The 20,019-nt window shown below is 41.7% G+C and overlaps 1 protein-coding gene across 1 annotated transcript in view; it reads right to left on the reverse strand.

Moving 5' to 3' along the window:
- Positions 1–9,758: 9,758 nt before the first annotated feature.
- RPS24 (ribosomal protein S24) overlaps positions 9,759–20,019 on the reverse strand; it is a 509,972-nt gene continuing 499,711 nt past the window's right edge. Inside the window, exon 5 of the mRNA XM_064145464.1 lies at positions 9,759–9,769. Coding sequence (XP_064001534.1) covers positions 9,767–9,769 — 3 coding nt within the window. The 3' untranslated portion in view covers positions 9,759–9,766. The remainder of the gene's footprint in view (positions 9,770–20,019) is intronic.

The raw sequence follows: 20,019 nt of genomic DNA on the forward strand, positions 1-20,019 counted from the left end.
TGTAAATAAATTGCTTCATCTATATTCCCAGGGTCCGTCTGAGCTAGCTGGGGCAAATTCAAAAGTGTGGGGGGGCGGGGTAACCCCCAAACCATCACAACAGGATACTGTTCCAGATAGTTTTCAGAACTTTGGCCTCTGAGTAGGAAAGGTTTTGGGAGCAAGGATTTTGGGGAAAAGTGGGAAAAATGAAGGAATTTAAGATCATGAGTTGAGGCTTAATTTGATATAGAAAATCATAAATTACATCAGAGAGGCAGAGCTCAGTTGTCCTTGTGACACTACACATCAATGATCTAGATATTCTGCATAAAACCCAGACCTGTGTGGCTCTCCTTGCCCCACCTGCGATTTCTTTCAACTCAAGAAGATATTAAAGATTGGATAAACATGAAAATTGTAATAAAATGATGAGGAAGGAAACCTCTATGCTGCCTGATAGAACTGTGGTAACAGTAGATGCAGGCTCTGAGGACAATCAGTGCATTGTAGAAGCATCACAGAAATGAGCTGGTGGCCATGCCACCGCACTGGCAGCAGCTTTGAGGAAACCAGATCAGTATGGTAGATTTCCTCTGCACTCTCAGTACCACCAGTGCAAAACAAATCGACATACAGAAATCCATTTTCCACCACTCCAAGCCCTCACACACTATTTGACCTGTACATCCTCCTCACATACCGCACTCCCCCGAAAGATTAGCAGCGCTTATCTTGCCTGTGTGCAGCAGCGCATGCGCCCAGCAGGCTTGGGCAGGGAGTTACTGTCCAGACCCCAGTCATTTTTCTGGGTCCTCCTTAAAAGCAATTAGCAACTACTCCCTTTAACATCAGACAGCAAATTCAATCATGGAATAACTCTCCTGCAATCGGTGCAATTAGCAGGAATGCGTTTGACCCCAGCTTCACCTTCTCTCAAATGCAGTTCCTGGTACAAAGTGTTGCACTGCATTTGAGAATGACATGTTATGAGTAACTGATTGTCAGGATCCTGGTGTGAAAACAAACAAACCTCCAAATAACCGGGAAGTCTCGAACCAGCAATTGGCATAGTGAAGGTAGAAACAATTCCTATATTCACACGTTATTATCCATTCTCGTGATACAAAACCAGTGCAGCTCACCGCAGCCCTAACCACGAACACATGCCTTACCTACATAACACCTTACAAATGCACAACCAAAGTGGGGGTTTGCTGGCCACTGTGTTGTGGAAATTTACATCTCTACTTGCACAGAGAGATTGGCTGAAACACTTCTTCCTGAAGTAAAAACCTCTTTCATACATATCTTTCTAACCGAGCAGGATATTTAAGGTTTTTCCTTTCTTTAAAGGGAACAACAAAGATCTTCTGCCTAGGATTGCACCGCTTTGCTATTCATATGTAGATAAGAACCATCAATCTTAGAGCCCGGAGACTGAGATTCCTAACTAGGAAGAAAACGCCTGGAAGCCCAGCAGATCTGCTGTGCTCGCTTGTTGCACCCAGTCTCACCTGTGGTTTATTCTGGGAACGATATTCTTATTTCTTTAGAAAGCGATGGTGATTTGTGAGGCACTTACTTTTCATTAGAGGGATAAGGGAAAAAAAAAAAAAATCTAAGAGGGAGCCAGCTCCTTATCTGTAGGGAAGTTGAGGTCAAGATGACAAAGTGTCTATCTGAGATGCCATTATTCAATGTATTCAATGTATTCAAAGTATTTGCGAATATGGTGTGTTCCTTTAGACTACTGAGGGCACAGCTCTCTTTCGTCTGAAAAATGTAGGTGCTTGGCCATAGAATAAGCTGTACTTCCTTACTCAGGAACACAGCCGTTTCTTTCTTTCCTTACTTTTTTGCCCATTACCCCCCTTGTCTTCTAGCCACACTTGCACAATTGTAGTCCCTCTTCTCCATTTAATTTTCTTTCTGATTTCCTGCCCTGTATCACACCACCATGCTCCTTCCATGACGTATGTATGACCTCTCTTCTCCATGTCATGCACAGTCTAATCCTTCTCTTTGAGCATCATTTGCACATTAATCCTTTTCCTTCTGCAACACAAGCTCAAACTTTCATTTCCTCCACTGTCACCTGCAGTAACTCCTTATCTTCTGTGCAGAACACAAAAAGGTCACACTGTAGCTTTCCCTCAATGTAAGGTTGACAAAGCAGCATTTGTATTAGTTCCACAAAGAACACCCCACTGTTCTTTTAGTCCAAATTTACCCAAATATTAACCTCCACCTGACCAATAAGCAGTATGAAATATCATGGTGAAAAAACCCATGGTGTACAACCTCAAGATTTTTTCTGCTACCCCAATTTTTTCAAACATTTAAAGAATGAGTCAAAGACCAAGTATAGAGATCTGGCACTTTCCCCACTGCTCTTTCCTTTTCCCTTTCGATCCCAGCTTTTTCAACGGTATAAAACCAGGGAGGGGAAGACAGAAGGAAGGAATAGAAAACTGGAGGTGGTTCAGAAGTTAAACTTAGCCTTTTAAATAACTCTGGCTTGTGTATTCTACAGTTGAAATGCTTTTTTTAAAAGAAGGCTTTAAAAAATGATGTTAAAAAAAAGTTTTGGCTTATCCTCCCCATCCAGCCTCCAAGTGGTGCAGACCAGTAACCACAGTCAGTCAGATTGAGAAGGCAAGAGAATAGTGACCAGTACTGTTAAGTCTCATCAATTGAACAAGTCCTTTAGCCTGCTTTGCTTTAAGCCTTATCCAAACAGATACCTGTTTAACCAGGGTTTTACAGCCTCTTCCAGCCAGGAGAACTCAGTCTGTAGCTTGCCCCCTGGACAGCCACAGCAGGGCAGGAAGCTGATGGACCTTACAAATGATTACTCTAATTTGATATCCCCTTTACGCAACAGTGTTGCATTTGGGCTTAAAATGATCCATTTTGGTGGCGGTTTAATATGATTTTGACTTTTAAAATATTTTATTTTATTGTATTTTTAATTTTTGCCTGCTTCTTTCTTCCCTGTTGCCACAGCCTGCTTTCAAAACAGGGCTCAATTAATGAAATGCTAAGTCTGACCTATTGCAGAAGCCCTGCATTTAGACACATTGATTCTAAATTGCTTTTGTCTGCTACCAGAGTGGCATTCGTTTGCCAGGATTGGTTTTACACTTAATCTTTGGTCAGCTGTTACTTGTAACAGGAACACTAGCTAATACTTGGAGGTGCTCCTGTGTTTTTAATGTGCTTTGACATCTTGTGTGGCTGGTGCTTCAAGATTTACTGTGTTTGCTTTTCAACTCTCTGCAGTATGTGCCATTATCTCCTGATTGGTACTATCTGCAGTAGGTGCTAGAACAAAATTCAGAGTGGCAAACCAGTAGCACATTTTTTTGCAGAAAGGTGGTAATTATGGTAATTGTATTGCTTCAGCATCACAAGTGATGTGAGCCAATGAGGACAACAGCTTTTCTTCTTCAAATTAATTCCCACTTTGGGGTAGTAGGACAGATATAAGGAGACTTTCACTTTGTTATGTTTTCTCCTGCATCTTTTCAGTGGTGCATTACAGATTCACCACGATTCTTCACCCGTACTGTCACTTTTATGGCTGTGTTTTCCTTTTCCTTCTCTACAGTCATAGGCAGACTAACCTTTTGTGTCACAAGAAGCACAACCCCTCCTTTACACAGGCCCTGTCCTCCCCAGATTATGCAGTTAAAGGAAAAAATAATTTCACCTACAAAATGTAAAATAATGTAATTATTGCTGTTCCTATTGTTTATTTCCATTAACAACTAAAAGCAGCCTGGACTGAATAATTAAACAGCTCTTTGTGTCCTGGGTTTCAGTGCTGAGTGTAACCCACTAACCCCACAGGAGGGAGGTCCTTGAATTCTGCATAATTCTGGGTGTAAACTGTGACGAATCAAGGCTGAGATAAGAGCCAGGCATCTTTAAACAAATCTGGAGCATGTTCTTGGCACTCAAGGTTTGTTTTGTGTTGCAAGCAGTTTCTGCTCTTCTATTTTTTTCCCCCCTCTCTTCCTGCTTTCAACTGAATCCCATAGGAAATGCAGACTCTATTCAGGAAAAGTGTTTGGTATAGTTCATTCTATTATTTTCTGATTTCTTTGCTCTATTTTTTCCCCCACTGATAATATTTGCATGGAACAAGCATCTTACCATTCCTTGGTGTTCATCTGTTCATACTGCTTATATTGTACTTGAAACACTCCAAAATTTCACTCTGGTCCCATTTTTTCCCCTCAAATAGGGCCTTGTTAACTGTAACTAGTCTTGGACATGCTCCTCTGACATGGATACAGTTGATATAACATAGTTTAGTGAACACAATCAGTTGCAACATTCCTGGCTCCAGTATAAGAGTGCTGGTCTGCCCAAATGGTGTGGCCAAACTGCTCTGTGGACAACTCTTTCCCTACTACATCAGCTGCTGTTGGAAGCAAAGGGCTGCATGTTTTTTGCACAAAACAGTGCATTTTAAGGTCTCTCCCTAAACAAGTACTTGGGAGGCAGAATGACAGTCTACCCGTGGATACATGACTCTGCAATATAAATAAAAGAGTTAGCACCTACTTACAACCCACCATGTACGCCTAAAGGCATACCTACCACACTCCTCATCTTAAAAAATGTGAGGTTAAGAGACCAGCATTTCATCTGGTCACTGCATAAAAACCTGTGCGGTTGTTTTGCGCCATAATTTGTCTGTTAGCCCCAACCACTTTGACTGTCCCTTCCCGAGAGATGGCCTGATCTGATCTAAGGACTCTGGCTGACAGAGAACTTTCCCACATCCCTTTGTGATCAATTGCAAAGTTTAGTGAATAGACTGCCTGCTGTTCTCATGGCTACAGACCACATAAACCACATGTGCAGTCAGTGGTGTGAACAGGGCTTCTTACATGAGTAATGGTGGTGAAAGCAAGCCCAGCACTGGCCCAGTTGATTCGGGAAGTGCAGACTTTTGGGTTCAGAAGAGGAGCCCAGCCTGGGATTGCTGCTGTTCAGAAGGACTGACATCACCACTTCATCCAGTGATCTTTAATGTGGGAAACTTTTGTCTTTGCTGACTCATCTTCCCTTTCTCTGTTTGAGGCCACAAACTGTTTCTCAGATTTTAAACTGCTTACCTACTCTTGCTGGAGGGCAGATGAAAACGCATATAGAAAAAGGAAAAGTCACATCCCCTTCTTGCAATGTTAGCTGTGTCACAAGACAGACTATCAGACAAGGGGCAAGATCCTGAATTGTGGGGAAGCAGAACTTGAAGTACACGAATACTCTTCCTCTAGTTCAAGAAAATGTGTACAAACTGAGAAAAGTACCTTTAGCTCTAAAAGACAGTGTTACATGAAAAACCATGAGCATACTCAGGTGCCTGAAAATATACCCTCAGTCTGAAAAACAGCTTGAACAAATGTAACTAGACATAATCAGTTAAGATTAGCAATGCTAGGTAAGCTGGGAGTATGTGCCACTGTTTAGTGATTGGCTGTGAGACATATTCCAGACTATAGTAGAATAATATTGAGCTTCATTTTTATCACAGAAACTTAATAACTGCTAGGAACAAAAGACTAAGAGAGATAAAGTTAAAAAAATAAACCAATGTTTTTCAGGTCACAAAAAGTCTTATGTTTTCTTACATCATCTTTAACTGAAGTCAGCTCTCAGATACTCATAAGCTAACATTCCTCAGTACAGCACAAAATGATGAGTGCAGGAATAAGGGCTGGCTAAGGACCCATACGAGCATTTTCAGCAGAGAAACTTCTGTTTCTTCAAGAAATTTTGCTTTACAGTAGGGCAGGTGAGTTGAACACAATACCAGGCATGAAATTGATAAGCACACAAGCAAAATCTTGTAGTAAAGTTTAGAGAACTTTGCAATACCCAGAAGCACACTTTCCCCTTTGTCTTTCTCTCCCTCCTTCAATATGTCCTTTTCTCTCCCTGAGGAAGAAACAATAACTTAATTGTGACTAATATACAGAAAGTCTCCCATAAGCAGAATAGTTATCTTATAATGGATTGTTTTATGAGCCACAGCCTCAGTTTGACTAAATGTCTTCTGCACAGCTTTAGCTTTGCCTTATGGACCTGTGAAAGCATGCTTAAGGCCTCACCATTTCAGCAAGAGCTGCAGTTGGTGCTGGAGAAAGAGGCAGCCTCCTGACACAAGCCTCTGACCTGCAAAAGACCATTGCCTTGGGAAAATAGCACTAGTGTGAAACCTAGAAGACACAACCACAAAGAAACCAGCATACACATCTGTAAGCTGCCCCCTGCTTCTCATAAGCTAGAGCTTAAACTCCTCACCAAAACCTGAAAAAGCCCTCAATCTTCTAAAAAAGACCATTGCAAACAACTAAGAGAGTTTTGACTTGCACAGGAAAGCTCGTTTCTACTTAGCAGAAACAGCAAGAGTGGAGAAGGTTGAATGCTAACAGGCCCCATGCCTGTCAGTCCCAGCCCGCTCACTCACTAGGGAGGCTTTTGGCTGACTTCAGCCACCCTTGGTGTGAAAGTACAGAACAACTGAGTCAAAATGTTACAGAGCTATACTGCTGATGTACCCAATCCAAGCTGCTCAAGGGTAATCACTGAGACAGCCACACTGCGTGAACCTCTCTATACAACAGGACCAGTTCCAGGCTGGGCTCCCATTGCACCATGCTGGTGGTGAGCCTGGAAGGAGTGGGTGCTGCAGTGTCAGTGGAGCACTCTCAGGTCAGGTCACTCTTAGTGGCTTGTGTGCTTGGGGTGAGCTCCCACTGTCTTTCACTGCTTTAAGAGGAAGACTGTTCTCAAAGGCAGTAGAAGCATGTGCTGCCAGCCAAGAAGAACCCTGGCTCAACTGTGAGTCAGACATTCAACTTTGGTGATGTCACAGATGTCACATTCAAGGTCCTGGTGGCAGTGGTTGTTTCACTAAGCAGGGATGCTGTCAGTTCTTCTCAGGATTTAGGACCAATAAGCTGTGCTTTCGCATGTGGAGATGCAACACATGCTTCTGAAGGGCTGGAGACTGCTAAAGAGAGCCTCTGTGTTGTACATTTCCTAGCCAAAGAGATGTGTGTTTCTCAAGAGGTAATTTAAATTATGGGGAAGCACTCTGTGGGCTTGGTGTTTACAGAAAAGAGCAAACAGAAGGCAGCTGTGGTGGTGGAGAGGAATCACAGTAGAGTAGTGCATGAGTCATTCTGGTATCAAAGTATTAGAGAATAAACTGCACCACCCCCGAGTTTAAGAACTGCAGATAATGTGCAGCAATGGAGTTTTATCTGGGCTCAAGTACATATTTTTTAGGCAGCTGAAGCTATGTCACAGATGTTCTTCACTAGAATAGATTCTGCCTTTGCTAATCCTGTATTAATCTCCTGGTAGAACTGTAGCTGCAGTATTACCACTGGGCTCCTTGTGGAGAGGAGCCGTTGCTGGCTGGGGAACACTTCTGCTGCGCTGCCTTTGTAGAACTGCAGCTCCGAGTTCAGTCTTTCTGTGCCGAGGGGAACAACTCCCCCCCCCCCCGGCTTCTATTACCACTACGCTGCTCTGCCAGGAGAGGGAGCTAGGACCCTGAGATTCGCTGGCCTTTGATGTTCCTATCACAGCTCAGGAAGGTGTTCCAGCTGCCCAACACTGTTCGGCTGGGTGCATATGCAGGGGACTCGTGACTTTCCATAGAGGCTACATAATGTACAAGTGCTTCTGTTCCTAGTGGATCCCAGAGCACTCTGATGCTCCAAACCATGTTTTGAGGCTCTTCATCACTTTTTCCAATTACTTCCCCAGGTGAACTCCAATGGAAGTTTGGACTTGGTGAAAGATAGTGAAGTCTGCAGATACTGGCATCGTGCTATAGGTCAAAACTCACTTAAGTGCAATCACTGCCAGAGTGGGGGTGGATAGCAAGGCACGCAACAGCTGGGAGGAGGGAAGAACGTTGGTTAAGGCTACCAGGTGGCACACAGATGTTTGACAACACTTCTTTTAACCTAGAGACAACTTTCTTCCCTCTGCAGTCTATGTGTTTCATTTTGAACAAGTAACTGGCAGCTGGAGATTGTTATTAGAAAACGCTACGTCTATGTTCAAGCACTTGCAAGAGCAGCAGAGTTACCTGTTTCCTATTCTGCCCAAGATTTCTGTCTCCAGTTTCAGATATTGTGGACCTCAAGTCAAGTTTGGCTTAAGTTATGATTCAGAAGAGGAATAAGTGGGGTTCCAAGCTTGTTTAAAGACTAGAAAAGGGAGTTCTAACAAAGCTAGTAGAGATACCAATACAAGTAGGTTCTGGATGTGGCTGGACCTGCTGGTAAGAAAGTAGGAAATAAGTGAGAACACAACTCTTGCAAATGTGAAAACCAGCCAGTTCTGCAGGGCTCTGCTCCATGCACAAATGTCTGCAAGCACTGATAGATGAGCACATGTGATGAGGAAGTGCTGTGTCACTGTCAAAGGCTCCTTCAGCCTTATTTTCATTTCAGTTTTCATCAAGTGCCAGAGTATGGCGATGGAAGGAGAACAACCTCATTTCTTCTTTGACTAACCAATCTGCTATCTTTTCCTTCAAGGTGGTGGATAGATTTGAAAGCAATAAGAGAGAAGTCTGGCGGCAGTTTGGGAGGCTAGAAGAATAGCTCCTTAAAAGGTGCTGGGCTGTTAGCCAGGAGGTGCCTAGGAGCCAAGCTAGAAAAAAGGATTATTGAACGATAATATGGTGTGGGCAACCACTAGAAATTGTAAGTAGTGAGGGAGGCTTCTTGATAAGAATTGCATTTTATTAGCTCTGTTATGAGCCAGGAAAATGCTGTGATTTTCTGATGCCCTCAGCTTTTGATACCCCACAGCCCAAGTGTGGGCTTCGCCTGCTGGATTCTGGAAGGCACCAGCAGGCGTTGAAGAATGCTAGGAGAGAAGCTGCTTCTAAATGCACAGTAAGTGGCCATCAGAGTGCAGGAAGCCCTAAGGTTGATGGCTCTTGCCATTTCTATCTTTGCAAAGGGCTCTTCTGACAAGGATGAATGGTGTGAAGTTTTGCATGCATGAGCTGTGGTCATGACTTCCCATCTCCCATCAGCCAACCAGTTATTACAAAAATAAATGCCTCAGCAAAAGCAGCAGCAACATCCCAAGGGACTTCTTACTTCTACTGGCACAAACTAATTCCTGCAGAGGAGCTCAAGCTAGATTCTGCAGAGACCAGTGGGAATCTCTTCAGGCTTTTTCAAGGGCAGCTTGCACACTGGAGAAAATATTGGTGCTTGGCCATATTTATCACCGTGTTAGTTAAAACATGTTTTCAGTTAACACCTTGTCTAACACAATACATACTTTCTACAGCTGAAAGAAAGTGAGCTTTCTAACCTCCTTTTATTTCAACTAGTTCTTCTGATTTACTTCTGAAATTGCACAACAGACTGTATGATGCTTCATGGAGTACCCAAGGATCGATTATGACCTTTTCATGTGCAAACCGATCCTTAGGTATCTATCAGTCTCTTATAGAGCTATCTTAGAATCATAGAATCAACCAGGTTGGAAGAAACCTCCAAGATCATCCAGTCCAACCTATCCCCCAGCCCTATCCATTCAAATACCTTCAGAAGATATGCCCAAATTCAGAAACAAAATGAAAACATATAAGGCAAGCTAAGGCAAGGTGATGTTCGCTTTCCTTGGCTTGCTCTCCAGAAGATGTTTGACGGGTGAGTTTATTATCCATGGGAAGAATGAACAAGCCTTTTCAAGGTTTGCAGGTGCCTTAATGTAACTTGCTCATTTAATTTGGTACTATACACCTCATGAGAAAGGCAGAAGATTTTCATTTTCAAGGCCTTATTTAACCATAAAATATGTATCACGGTAGCTAAGAGAAGGTCTATGAATTTCATTTTATTTGGTGACAGGAGAAATAAGGATGTATATATCACCCTCACAGTAACTGCTATTATAAGGTGCATGTTTCATGAAGAAACAGAGTATTCTATGTCATAACATCTTTCATGAAACAAAATTCAGGGCATTTGTAGTATAGCTATATGAAAAATATCAGGTCACTCATATGCTGAGTACAAGGAAAATATAAACCCTTCTTGTGACTAGAGCTGGCTACACCTGGAAAATTAGGATTGATATCACTGGCTCCAACAAAGTCAGCAGGAGATCTTTCTTTGGTCTCAGTGGGTCAAAAACTCTCCTGGATTTCATACTATTATAGATGTTGCACAATTTAGCCACCAAGGTCATTAAAATGCTATAATCCCTAGTGTGATATATGATGGGGTAAAACCACTTACAAAGGTATTGCTTTCTAAACTGGTGTAATTATGACAGTAATTCTCAAAAAGGAGTATTGCAAATGCTTTTCCAGTTACAGTTTCTCAATACTTTTGTCAGTGTTCATTACAGCCTGTGTCTAAATCTTTTTGATGTCCTTTCACTGGGCACTAAAACCCCTGAAGTAAGTAAAGAAAAATTTAGTTGGTGATTCTGACTGGCTGCTGAACTGCCATCTTTCGAGCCCTGTCCCTCACCCTGTAATCTATAATGTTCATTCTTTCACTACAAAGGCTAGCTGCTCTTTGTTCATATTATTTCACTTACAGTTTGTCTAACTTAAAGGCAATTAGGAAAAAAAAAGACAGCCCTCCTGTCATCAAACTTGGATGATTTGGGACTAAAAAGCCTGAGCTTACTTTGCTCTGTTTTCATTTCTCAGGAAGTTTGCAGCTGGAGTGAAGGCACTCACTCCCTAGGGCAGTGCAGTGTGGGGCAGTGCAAGGATGATGAGGTGGGGAGCTGGCTTGGATAACCATGTTTGAGGCTTGAACAGTAAATCTCAGGCCAGAGGATCCTCCTCTACTGGCAGCATAATAAGATAGAATCCTGAAAGCCTCCTAAGGCACCAAAGAAACAGACTGAGTCATAAGCCCTCCTTTTCCAGTGTTAAGAAGTGGATGGACGTACAGATCTTTGAATTATAGCAACAAAAGATTCAAGGTTAAACAATAACAAAGTCTCACACAGGGTGAGAAGAGTGCTTGACGGTTTGCTGATGATGGTCCTCTCAACAGTGATGAAAATCAACTAGAGGTAAATAAAATTGAATGGTCTTTTTATGATAAATGGAGCACCCAATTTTACAGTTCACTTACTTTTAACCTTGCAGTTGCACTGTACTAAGTGACAACTGGGAGGTAGCAGAAGTGTTCTATGCCCTGGTATTTTACTTTACTCAAGTCCTGAAGTTGGCCTTCGATGCTCTGTACCTGGGTGATAAATGGATTTCCATCTTCTCAAAAGATGTCTAGCCCCTGCATTTCTCTTTGCCCCATAAAGCCACTTCCTTTCCACTAACTTTCAGATGTTATTTGAACAAAAAAAAGGCTGTTCTTTAGGCAAGAAAACCCTAAAAAAATACAGCACTTTTATGTGAGCGTGCCAGTCTTCTGGCTAATGATGATGAGGTTTTTGTTCTCTTGAGCTGCCAGCTTCTTCACAGGAGCTACCAAATAAATACAGCCATTTGGAAGATGGCTTTTTACAACCTTCTGGCTAACTGCAGCAACACAGTCAACTTTCTCATATGCCTCTTTCAGATATCCACCAGTTTAATAACTGCATGGACACACCTACTTCAATAAAATTAAAGATGAAATGAACAATACTTACTTGGATTAGATTTGAAATGGTCACTGGGCTCCCTGTGACTGTGTATCTCCTCACCATCCCCTAGAACTATCCAGTCATCAGCATAATGTTGCAGAAGGGACCTTGGCATCTTGTAAGGTGGACGGAAATCTGCAAATAATAACATTTCATTTAAATCCACCCCGAGGCCCTTGTGGTTTCTCAAATAGATTACCAATTTGGATTTTGAGAAATCATGCAAATTGGTCTTTCTTACTGATGTTCCCTAAGAATTAAAAGCATACAAGATACATATTTCATGATTTCATAGATTCTTTTTTAGTAAATAAATCCAGGAATTTCTGGCTTTCTGACAGAGAATTTTGTTGATGTTTAGTAGATTAAGTGTTTCCAGTAAACAAACAGCAATCCATGTTTACAGTTTTCTGGAAGTCCACAGCTAAAGAGCCACAAAGGCAAGTGGATGTAATACTGCAGCAGGGGCTCAAAGTGGTATCACCATGCTTTAGAAAGAAACAATGTCTGTGACAGAGTAATTTCTTCCACAGTATTTGGATCTTATTTTTCCCTTTTTGGCTTGTGGTGTTTTGTATTGCCAAGAAGTTGCCACATCCTAGACCAACATCTCCAATATTTACACGGTGGATGTTGCAGCTCCTTGGTGAATGTGGCAGGCAGTAGCAATACCATCTGGAGGAGGTGACAAGTCTTAGCATGAGTGGTTTTGTGGTTTGATTCTCCAACTAAGAATAATAACAAATGTGTACAATACACAACATTATCATTATTCCCCAGATGATACTCTTTCTATGCTGGAAGTTGTTGTGAAGTTATGTGTGGCGTAAGGTTGACAACAATGGCTGTTTCTCTGACCTGAGTAAAAGGCACCATTCTCATCATTAACATTCCCCAACACTCAACTAACATGAATGCTTAATTACTCAAGTCTTTACTTAATGAAAATTATAAAGTAGAGATTACTCAAGGTCTCCTTGCTTCCAAAGAAAAACAGATAACATGAAGATTTTGCCTGCTTCTTACAAAGACAAAGAAGTGTTGATCTGTGACCTTACCAAAATGTAGGAGACAATTCTGTGGACCTGGCTACCTGGTGTCAGCAATTGTGCTAGTTTGAAGCTAGCTGGAATGTTTTGGTGAGAAGAACTAGACTACAAGGTGTGAAAGTGAAACAGTGGTGATGTCTACTTCACTCACAGGCTTGCTGAGATATATAAGAACTAGAGTGTAAATATAGATAAGGGAGTCGCTCTTTGTCCGGGCTGTGGGCTGCATTTCTCTCTCTAACCTCACCCTCTGTCTCCCTGATTAATCCACTTGCTTCCTAACCCCCCTGTCCGACCCTCCAATCTTCCTTGGAGTTGAGGTAAGGTAGAGGGGTGGGAGAAGGTGGAAGGGCTGTGGGGAGCCCCTCCTGGGGACTCAGGTTTCTGGGAGGGGAGTTGTGTTTCTGTATTACCTTTTACCGTGTCTATTTCTGTCTATAACTGTATATACTGTAAATATCTGCTTGTATATTGTGCTAAGCTGTAAACATAAAGCTTCATTCAATTTCCAGAGTCTCTCAGTCTAGTCTGGGTGATTTTACAAAAAAAAAAGGGGGGGGGGGGGGGGGGGGGGGGGGGGCAGGTAGCACTCAGACCATCACAGCAATGTAGGTGAATAGTGCAAAAGTCAAGCACTTCAAGTAAGACTTTATGGACCAGAGTGCTGCAGTATGTTTTACTGGTGTAAGAGATCTCACATCTCACAACTGGTGATTTTGCTTACTATAACAATGATTATATTAAGATTAGTGCCTGATACCTTAAATAATTTCTTCATAATAAACAAACTCATCACTTCTATGAGAAGGAGAGAAAGGTGCTCTAAGCAGTCCTGCTTTGCAGGGACGTTGGATCTGATGATTTCTAGAGGTTCATTCCAATGCCTAGCATTCTGTGATTCTATGATATAAACTACTGGGATGGCAGGAGCTCTGTCATGACTGACGTATCTGCAAGTCAAACATATTCTAAAAGGATCATTGTGCTGAGAAATTCTCTCAAAACTGAAATCAAAAGGTTTATAACAGGGAGAGGCAGTGCCTGCTCTGCAGTGACAGCTTCATGTTTATTTATCCTAGAGCAAAAGAAAAGAGATAGTGAAGTAAAGACAAGATAATTTTATTCCCAGATCAAATAAAGGAACACAGAGTGCCTTCTCATCAAAGCGATTACTTTAGGGGGAACTAATACAATGAATGTTATTAAATGAAACAACTTCTGTATAGGGCATCTCACATTAAGGATTTTAGTGTAAGTAATACTTCTGTCAGGCAAAGTGATGCAAGACAAAACATCTTGTAGACTGTACAAAAAAGACCTTTAAGAAGGTGCTAAGTAACAAGATGTGAATGTGAACCATTGCAGGAACTCACATAAGCTGACATTTTCTGCGTGTGCCTGCATTTATGCATCCTTACAGAGATGTTCTTTAATAAACACATTCTTGTAAAGACATATGTACTGTACTTTCTCTGCAGCAAATTATCTCTTTTCTTAACAGCTCTGAGAAACAAGGAGCTAGAAGCAAAACGTGCTATTGCCCTTTCACTATTTGCTCAAAATCCTTTCTATTAAATTGGCTTTTAAGTGCTGGCATATGCAGAGCTAAGGTAAATGGTTGCTCATCACAGTTATCTGGGACAAATCCTCAGCTCTAGAGGAGCTGAAAGTAAATCCAAAAGACTTACACTTCTCTTCTCCCATGGTGCTGGAAGCCTTAGGGGTGCTGGGCATGAGGTGCAGCCAAGAAGATGAGTTTGTGCAGATACCATGCTTTTTCAGTCCTTATACACACATCAGCACTGGCAAACAGGGCTAAGAGATGTGGACCTATTGTACCTTTTTTTATTCTGAAACTGACATCCATATACCAGCACACTTGAAGACCTGCAGCTACATTTCACTATCCTAGAACCTCAAGGGGTAATTATTTCTAAAATGTCTAAAGCATTATGCCTTGGGTGAAATGTTCTGGAAAGGCATGTCTTCTCTAAGGTCAGGAGAGTCAGAGATGAAAAAGCTTGACTGCACCATCTTACATCGTTCCCTCTAGTGCCACTGCTAGTAATTTATCAAATCTGTATTTATCTTAGTATTTATATATGGCTCCCATTGCACCACTTTGCAACAGTCAATTCCTTTCTTCTCACAAGGGCCCTATCTGATATATTCTATATCACATCTGCTGCAGTCTTGAAGAGAAGGTTCACAGCAACAGAAAATGGCAGGAATGTAGTCCCTTTTCCTTATTTGCTCCCCCACCTCACTAAATGGGGGTTTGATTCTCCAGGTGGAGAAGGTGTTCAGCTACAGAGGAGATACCTGAGCCCTTAAGGAGTCCTAGAACACAGGTCTGCATGTGCACATGCTGTTTATAAGCAAACTCTCAACTGACAGCCATGTTCTGGGCTGAAGCAGGCATCTTCTGGGGTTGTAATTCACCCAAGGGATGTTGAATAATGAAGCTTCTGCAATAGGGCACCGTCTTCCCAAAGTTTTGAGTGACTGGATGTGGCAAGGACAGCGCTGCTATTTAGTAAATTTTGGCTAAAGAAGGTTATTAAATAGCTGTAATAGAGAGCTAAATAATTCATTTTTTCTGATTTCTAGTAGAAATAGAGGAATTTCTCACATTGCTTCAGAAAATGGTAATCTTCTCTGGCAGAGAGTGAGTGGGGAAATAGACAGCAAAGACAGAATCACAACAGCTGATTGTCTGTGCAGTTTACAGCATGATTTTTCAGAGAGAAGCACCCTGTCTGTGCAGAGTAATGGAACTGCCAGCAGTAGAAACAGACAGCATTTTCTTTATAGTTGGAGGTGCTGGTGATATTTCCTACTCAAAGCTAGGGACAGATATGTAGAATGGAAAAAGAGTAGCAGAAGTATTCCTTTATATGCTTAAATACAGTTTTAACAGCACTGGGGCCCGGGTCACCTAGGCCATCTACATTTTTACTGCAATGAGGCCTTTGATTTTAGCATGTTCTGACAGTTCATGCAGAGAATTTCCATGCTTGATAAAGCCTCTGCAAAGGCTAGCCTGGTTTTCAACTGTCAGTATGCCTGAGTGGTGAATTTGCAGCAGAGCCATCCCAGGAAGTGGGTGAGTTTGGTCTTTGGCAGTGCAGCAGAGGGTTTAATGTGGTTCGCTTACCAGCATGACAGCAGTCCTTAAGAGCTGCTGTGGTGGTTCTTTATGCTACTGTCTTGCTAGGTGTGACAGATAATGACATTACTTAGGTTTGATAAATATAAAATAGCTACAAGAAACAAAGGGGAAATTTCAAACAAAGGCCCCAATTATTTCCTCCCGTTCAAATAGCCTTGCTGACATTTGGAACTTACTCCTTCAATCAGGGCAGCACCTGGGTTTCTCTGCCAGGGAAGCCTTCTATAGATTCTGTGCACCCAGAGAAGAAATGTTTGCCTCTATCCCCTTGCAAATACTCTATAGTAATTAGAAACGAACTACTACTATACAGTAGGGTGCTGGCAATTTCCCAGTGACATCAGGGAATTGCTGAGGAGTTTGCAGTGGGGACCCAGCTGGTGAATGCTCTGATCACATCAACTTGACAGTATCCACAAAGCATCAATTGCAGAGTGAAGAGGAGCAAGCGAAGGAGAAATGTGACTCTGAGGCAGTTCAGAGGCAGGAGCTTGGACCCTGCTCTAGGAGTGACAGATACTGCATTCAGGCTTGGTTAAGGTTTAACCCAGTCAGAGTAGTTCATATTATAGTGTTGCCCTTGAATTAGGAAGATAGTGGGTTTTGTGCAAGCCACTCAAACACTGAAACATGTGCTTGACTTGAAGCTGGGACTGAATCCTGCTAAAATATGGTTTAGGACACAGACTAGTGACTGGGTTAGAATAGTAATATACATGGCTGTTAGTAAATGCAGGTAATGAGACCTAGCAGAACAGCTGGCATTGTGCCTGACTGCATCAGATCATGCAGCTGGCTTATAGGAAAGTTCTAGATTTAGGCAAGAGCAAACAGTAAGAGTTTCTAGCTTGTTTGTCTATATATGGCATGCTTTTAAATCACAGCATACTTTTTGTCCCACTTAGCATCCTGCTCCCATCCTAAGAAGTCAGTCTGGGTGTTGTTGTTTTTTTGTTCTACATTGGAGGCATTTAATTTTCAGGAGGTTCTGAATGTGATCCATTAAAATTAATCTCGTGCCAGGCATCCATACAATAGGGGACTTGAGTTATGGATATGATGACCTTGTTCTTAAAACTTTCATTACACAGACCAGTTCAAATGCAAACCATAAGCAGGTGTATGTGAATGCCAGCATCTTGCGTTCAGAAATCCAGATTTAGTCTTCCAAAATGATAAATCTGGACTATAATGTTCTTGAAGAAACAGATGTTTGTTCTACCACATCTCAGAAAGAGAAGGAAGGCTTCGTAAGTTTAAAGAAAGGGAAAAAAATCAAGCCCCAGTTAGAACTCTCTTGATACATGTAAACTGACAGAAAGAGATGGTAAAAACACCACTATCTATATTGTAAATATTCTGGATTCTTTTCTGGAGGGGAAAAAAGGGAGACAAAAAACCCCCAACTCTTCTATAGATACATGCAAGAAGTTAAAGGTTTTGCTTTGATCAGTTACTGGCAGAAATGACAATATTCTTCAATAAATTAGATTATCCAACACTAAAATCCTGATATATAGAGTTACTTAGATCCAAAGGCTTGCTGAAACCAAAGGAATTTAGGATTCACTCCTTAATTCAATTTAGATGTACAATGGAGGACTCTGAAGAGCTGAGAATTAATCCTGCAGCTAGGTAGTTCTGGCACTGTTCCAGCTCTTGCAAAAGCTGTGATGTCTTTTCTGAGAGGTCCATGCAGTTTCTGGAAGGTCATGCTTTTGAAGATACCCACTGCAGTCACAATACACCTGCTTTTTAGACCCCACTGAGAGAAGAGCACCTCTTAAAAATTCTGCTGATAATAAAGTCTGAAGTGCAGATTTAGCTATGAATTATAGACATGGTCTGAACCATCACTTTTACCACTCCTTCTACATACCCAGTACACACAGCTGCATGCACAACAAATGGTGCACTCTGTTTCTTTAAACTTGCTATCTGTGCCCTTGCTTTCATTATAAAATTTAGTTGTATTTGGACCTGACATAATGATGACCACAGCTGACCTGTCAGTGTAGATCAGAGGAAATCATAGGCAGCATGGTAGGTAACCCTGATTAAATCTTGGTTCTGTTTCATAACATGAGCAAGCATCTCAAGATCTGACGTGAAAGGGTCCTAATAATCTGATCTCCATTTTCAAAGGTATAGAAATGTTATTGATATAAGACAAAAATGAGGAGACAAGGATTTTAAAAATCAAAGGAACTGATGTGATATAGATGCTGCAGACTGTAGTTTAATCTGAGAAATGCAGCTACCTGCAGCATTTTTACAGAGGTAAATGAGTGATTTTTTTAAGGTAATCATAGAATGGAATCATAGAATGGAATCATAGAATCAACCAGGTTGGAAGAGTCCTCCAAGATCATCCAGTCCAACTTGGCACCCAATCCTAGCCAGTCACCTAGACCATGGCACTAAGTGCCTCATTCAGTCTTTTCTTGATCACCTCCAGGGACGGTGACAACCACCTCCCTGGGCAGCCCATTCCAATGGCATTGAGAAAGCAAGGTCTTTTCAGAACCTCACCCCATGCCTTTAAAATGGCTGTTGAAACAAGCCAGAGTTTTGAAGCTGCTCTCTGCCAAAATGCCTCATGTATCCTATTATCTGCAACAGTCTGTGCTATTCTGTCACAAGTCAAAGCAGGCATTCAAAACTGGATTCATGAGTAAAAGGTAGGATTGCCACATGCAGTATTTTCTGCATGTGAGGGAAGCAGGACTTGAATATGGCCCAGGAAAGACTGTTTCTGTTTCAGGAGCAGTGCATTTTATTTGTTTGGCGCTTGTTGTTGTTTTGTGCAACATAATATTCTCAGGTATGGCTCAGAAGAGAGCATTGTAACATACAGGAGTGAATGGACCTACGTCTACACCCGTTTGCTAGATATTGATCATGTCTTCTGGGAATATGCAAGAAAAGAGAGGATTTTTCCCTTTTAAATCTGTGCTAAGGAATTATACAGGCCTTCAGTGGAGCCCTGAGCTCACTGTGTGCCTCTTTGTTTCCTGTAGGGAGAGGGATATAAAAAGTGCAGCTAACGAAACCTAACTAGAAGGGTAGGTCTCTCAAAAGTATTCATTGTCTGGGGAAGAGGGAGGAAGAAACTCACCTGACCTTGACCACCCAAGCTTTTAACACTCAAAAAGACTTTCAAAGCATTCAGAGGGAGATTTACAGCTGTGAAAGGATGTTGGAATTACGCTGCTGCAAAAGGAACAGAATTCGCCTTTGCTTCCTCCCCCCAAAACACCCAAGTTGCTTCTGTATTTTCAGAAATCTAATTACATTATTTTGGGAACTGATTGACTGAATCAAAGGAATCTCTGGCTTAACATCCTCATACAGTCTGTCCTTCCAAATTTCTAGCACTACTCTTATACTGGCTGCCTTTGCTGTGAAAACCAGTCTCCACATCCCATCTCTCTATGCTCCCTGTAACAAACGAAACCATCACACAGGCAGGGGCTGTGGCTGGTGTAATTAACACATAAAGACCCTTTTCTTACTGATAAAGGTAGCTGCTGTGGGCCGTGCCCAGTTCTTATCCTTGTACATTCTTGTTACCAACAACAGTCCAGTCTGGATGCCTCCTTGCTAGCCTGTGGCAACGTTATTGCTATCTCTGTCCCTAGAAGGTGCAGATAGGGTTAGAGATCCAGTGCATTGTGCTGCACAATCTAAATTCCCATCTAAATTTTGTATGATATTATTATTGTGCTGATACACTGAAATAGCAACAACCAGCAATGATATTTTCTTCCAGAATTAATCCAGTCACAACAGATTTTCCTTGGAGCAAATTCAAATTCAAACCTCCAAGAGGAGCTGGTTTTGTCAGACTTCTTGAATAATGGTGAACATGCAAAGACTCCTTGAATTCTCACAATCTAAGGATCTTGGTTCAGTTTTAATATACACAAATACAGGATTGTTCTCATGTCAAAAGCAGGTGCTTTTTTCACTCATATTATATTTGAATGATTCCAGGATCTTTGTGGTTTTAGTGCCTCAGTGCTACAATGATTAAGTGCCTTGAAGAATGTATTTCAGTCTTTCCTAGTCAGAGATACTACAAAACCAGAAGAAAGTTTTCTATTTTACACTTCTTTTCACATGTCAAGGAAATGCCAAGGCACT

This window comes from Pogoniulus pusillus, chromosome 6 (assembly GCF_015220805.1).
Source record: "Pogoniulus pusillus isolate bPogPus1 chromosome 6, bPogPus1.pri, whole genome shotgun sequence".
NCBI lineage: Eukaryota > Metazoa > Chordata > Aves > Piciformes > Lybiidae > Pogoniulus > Pogoniulus pusillus.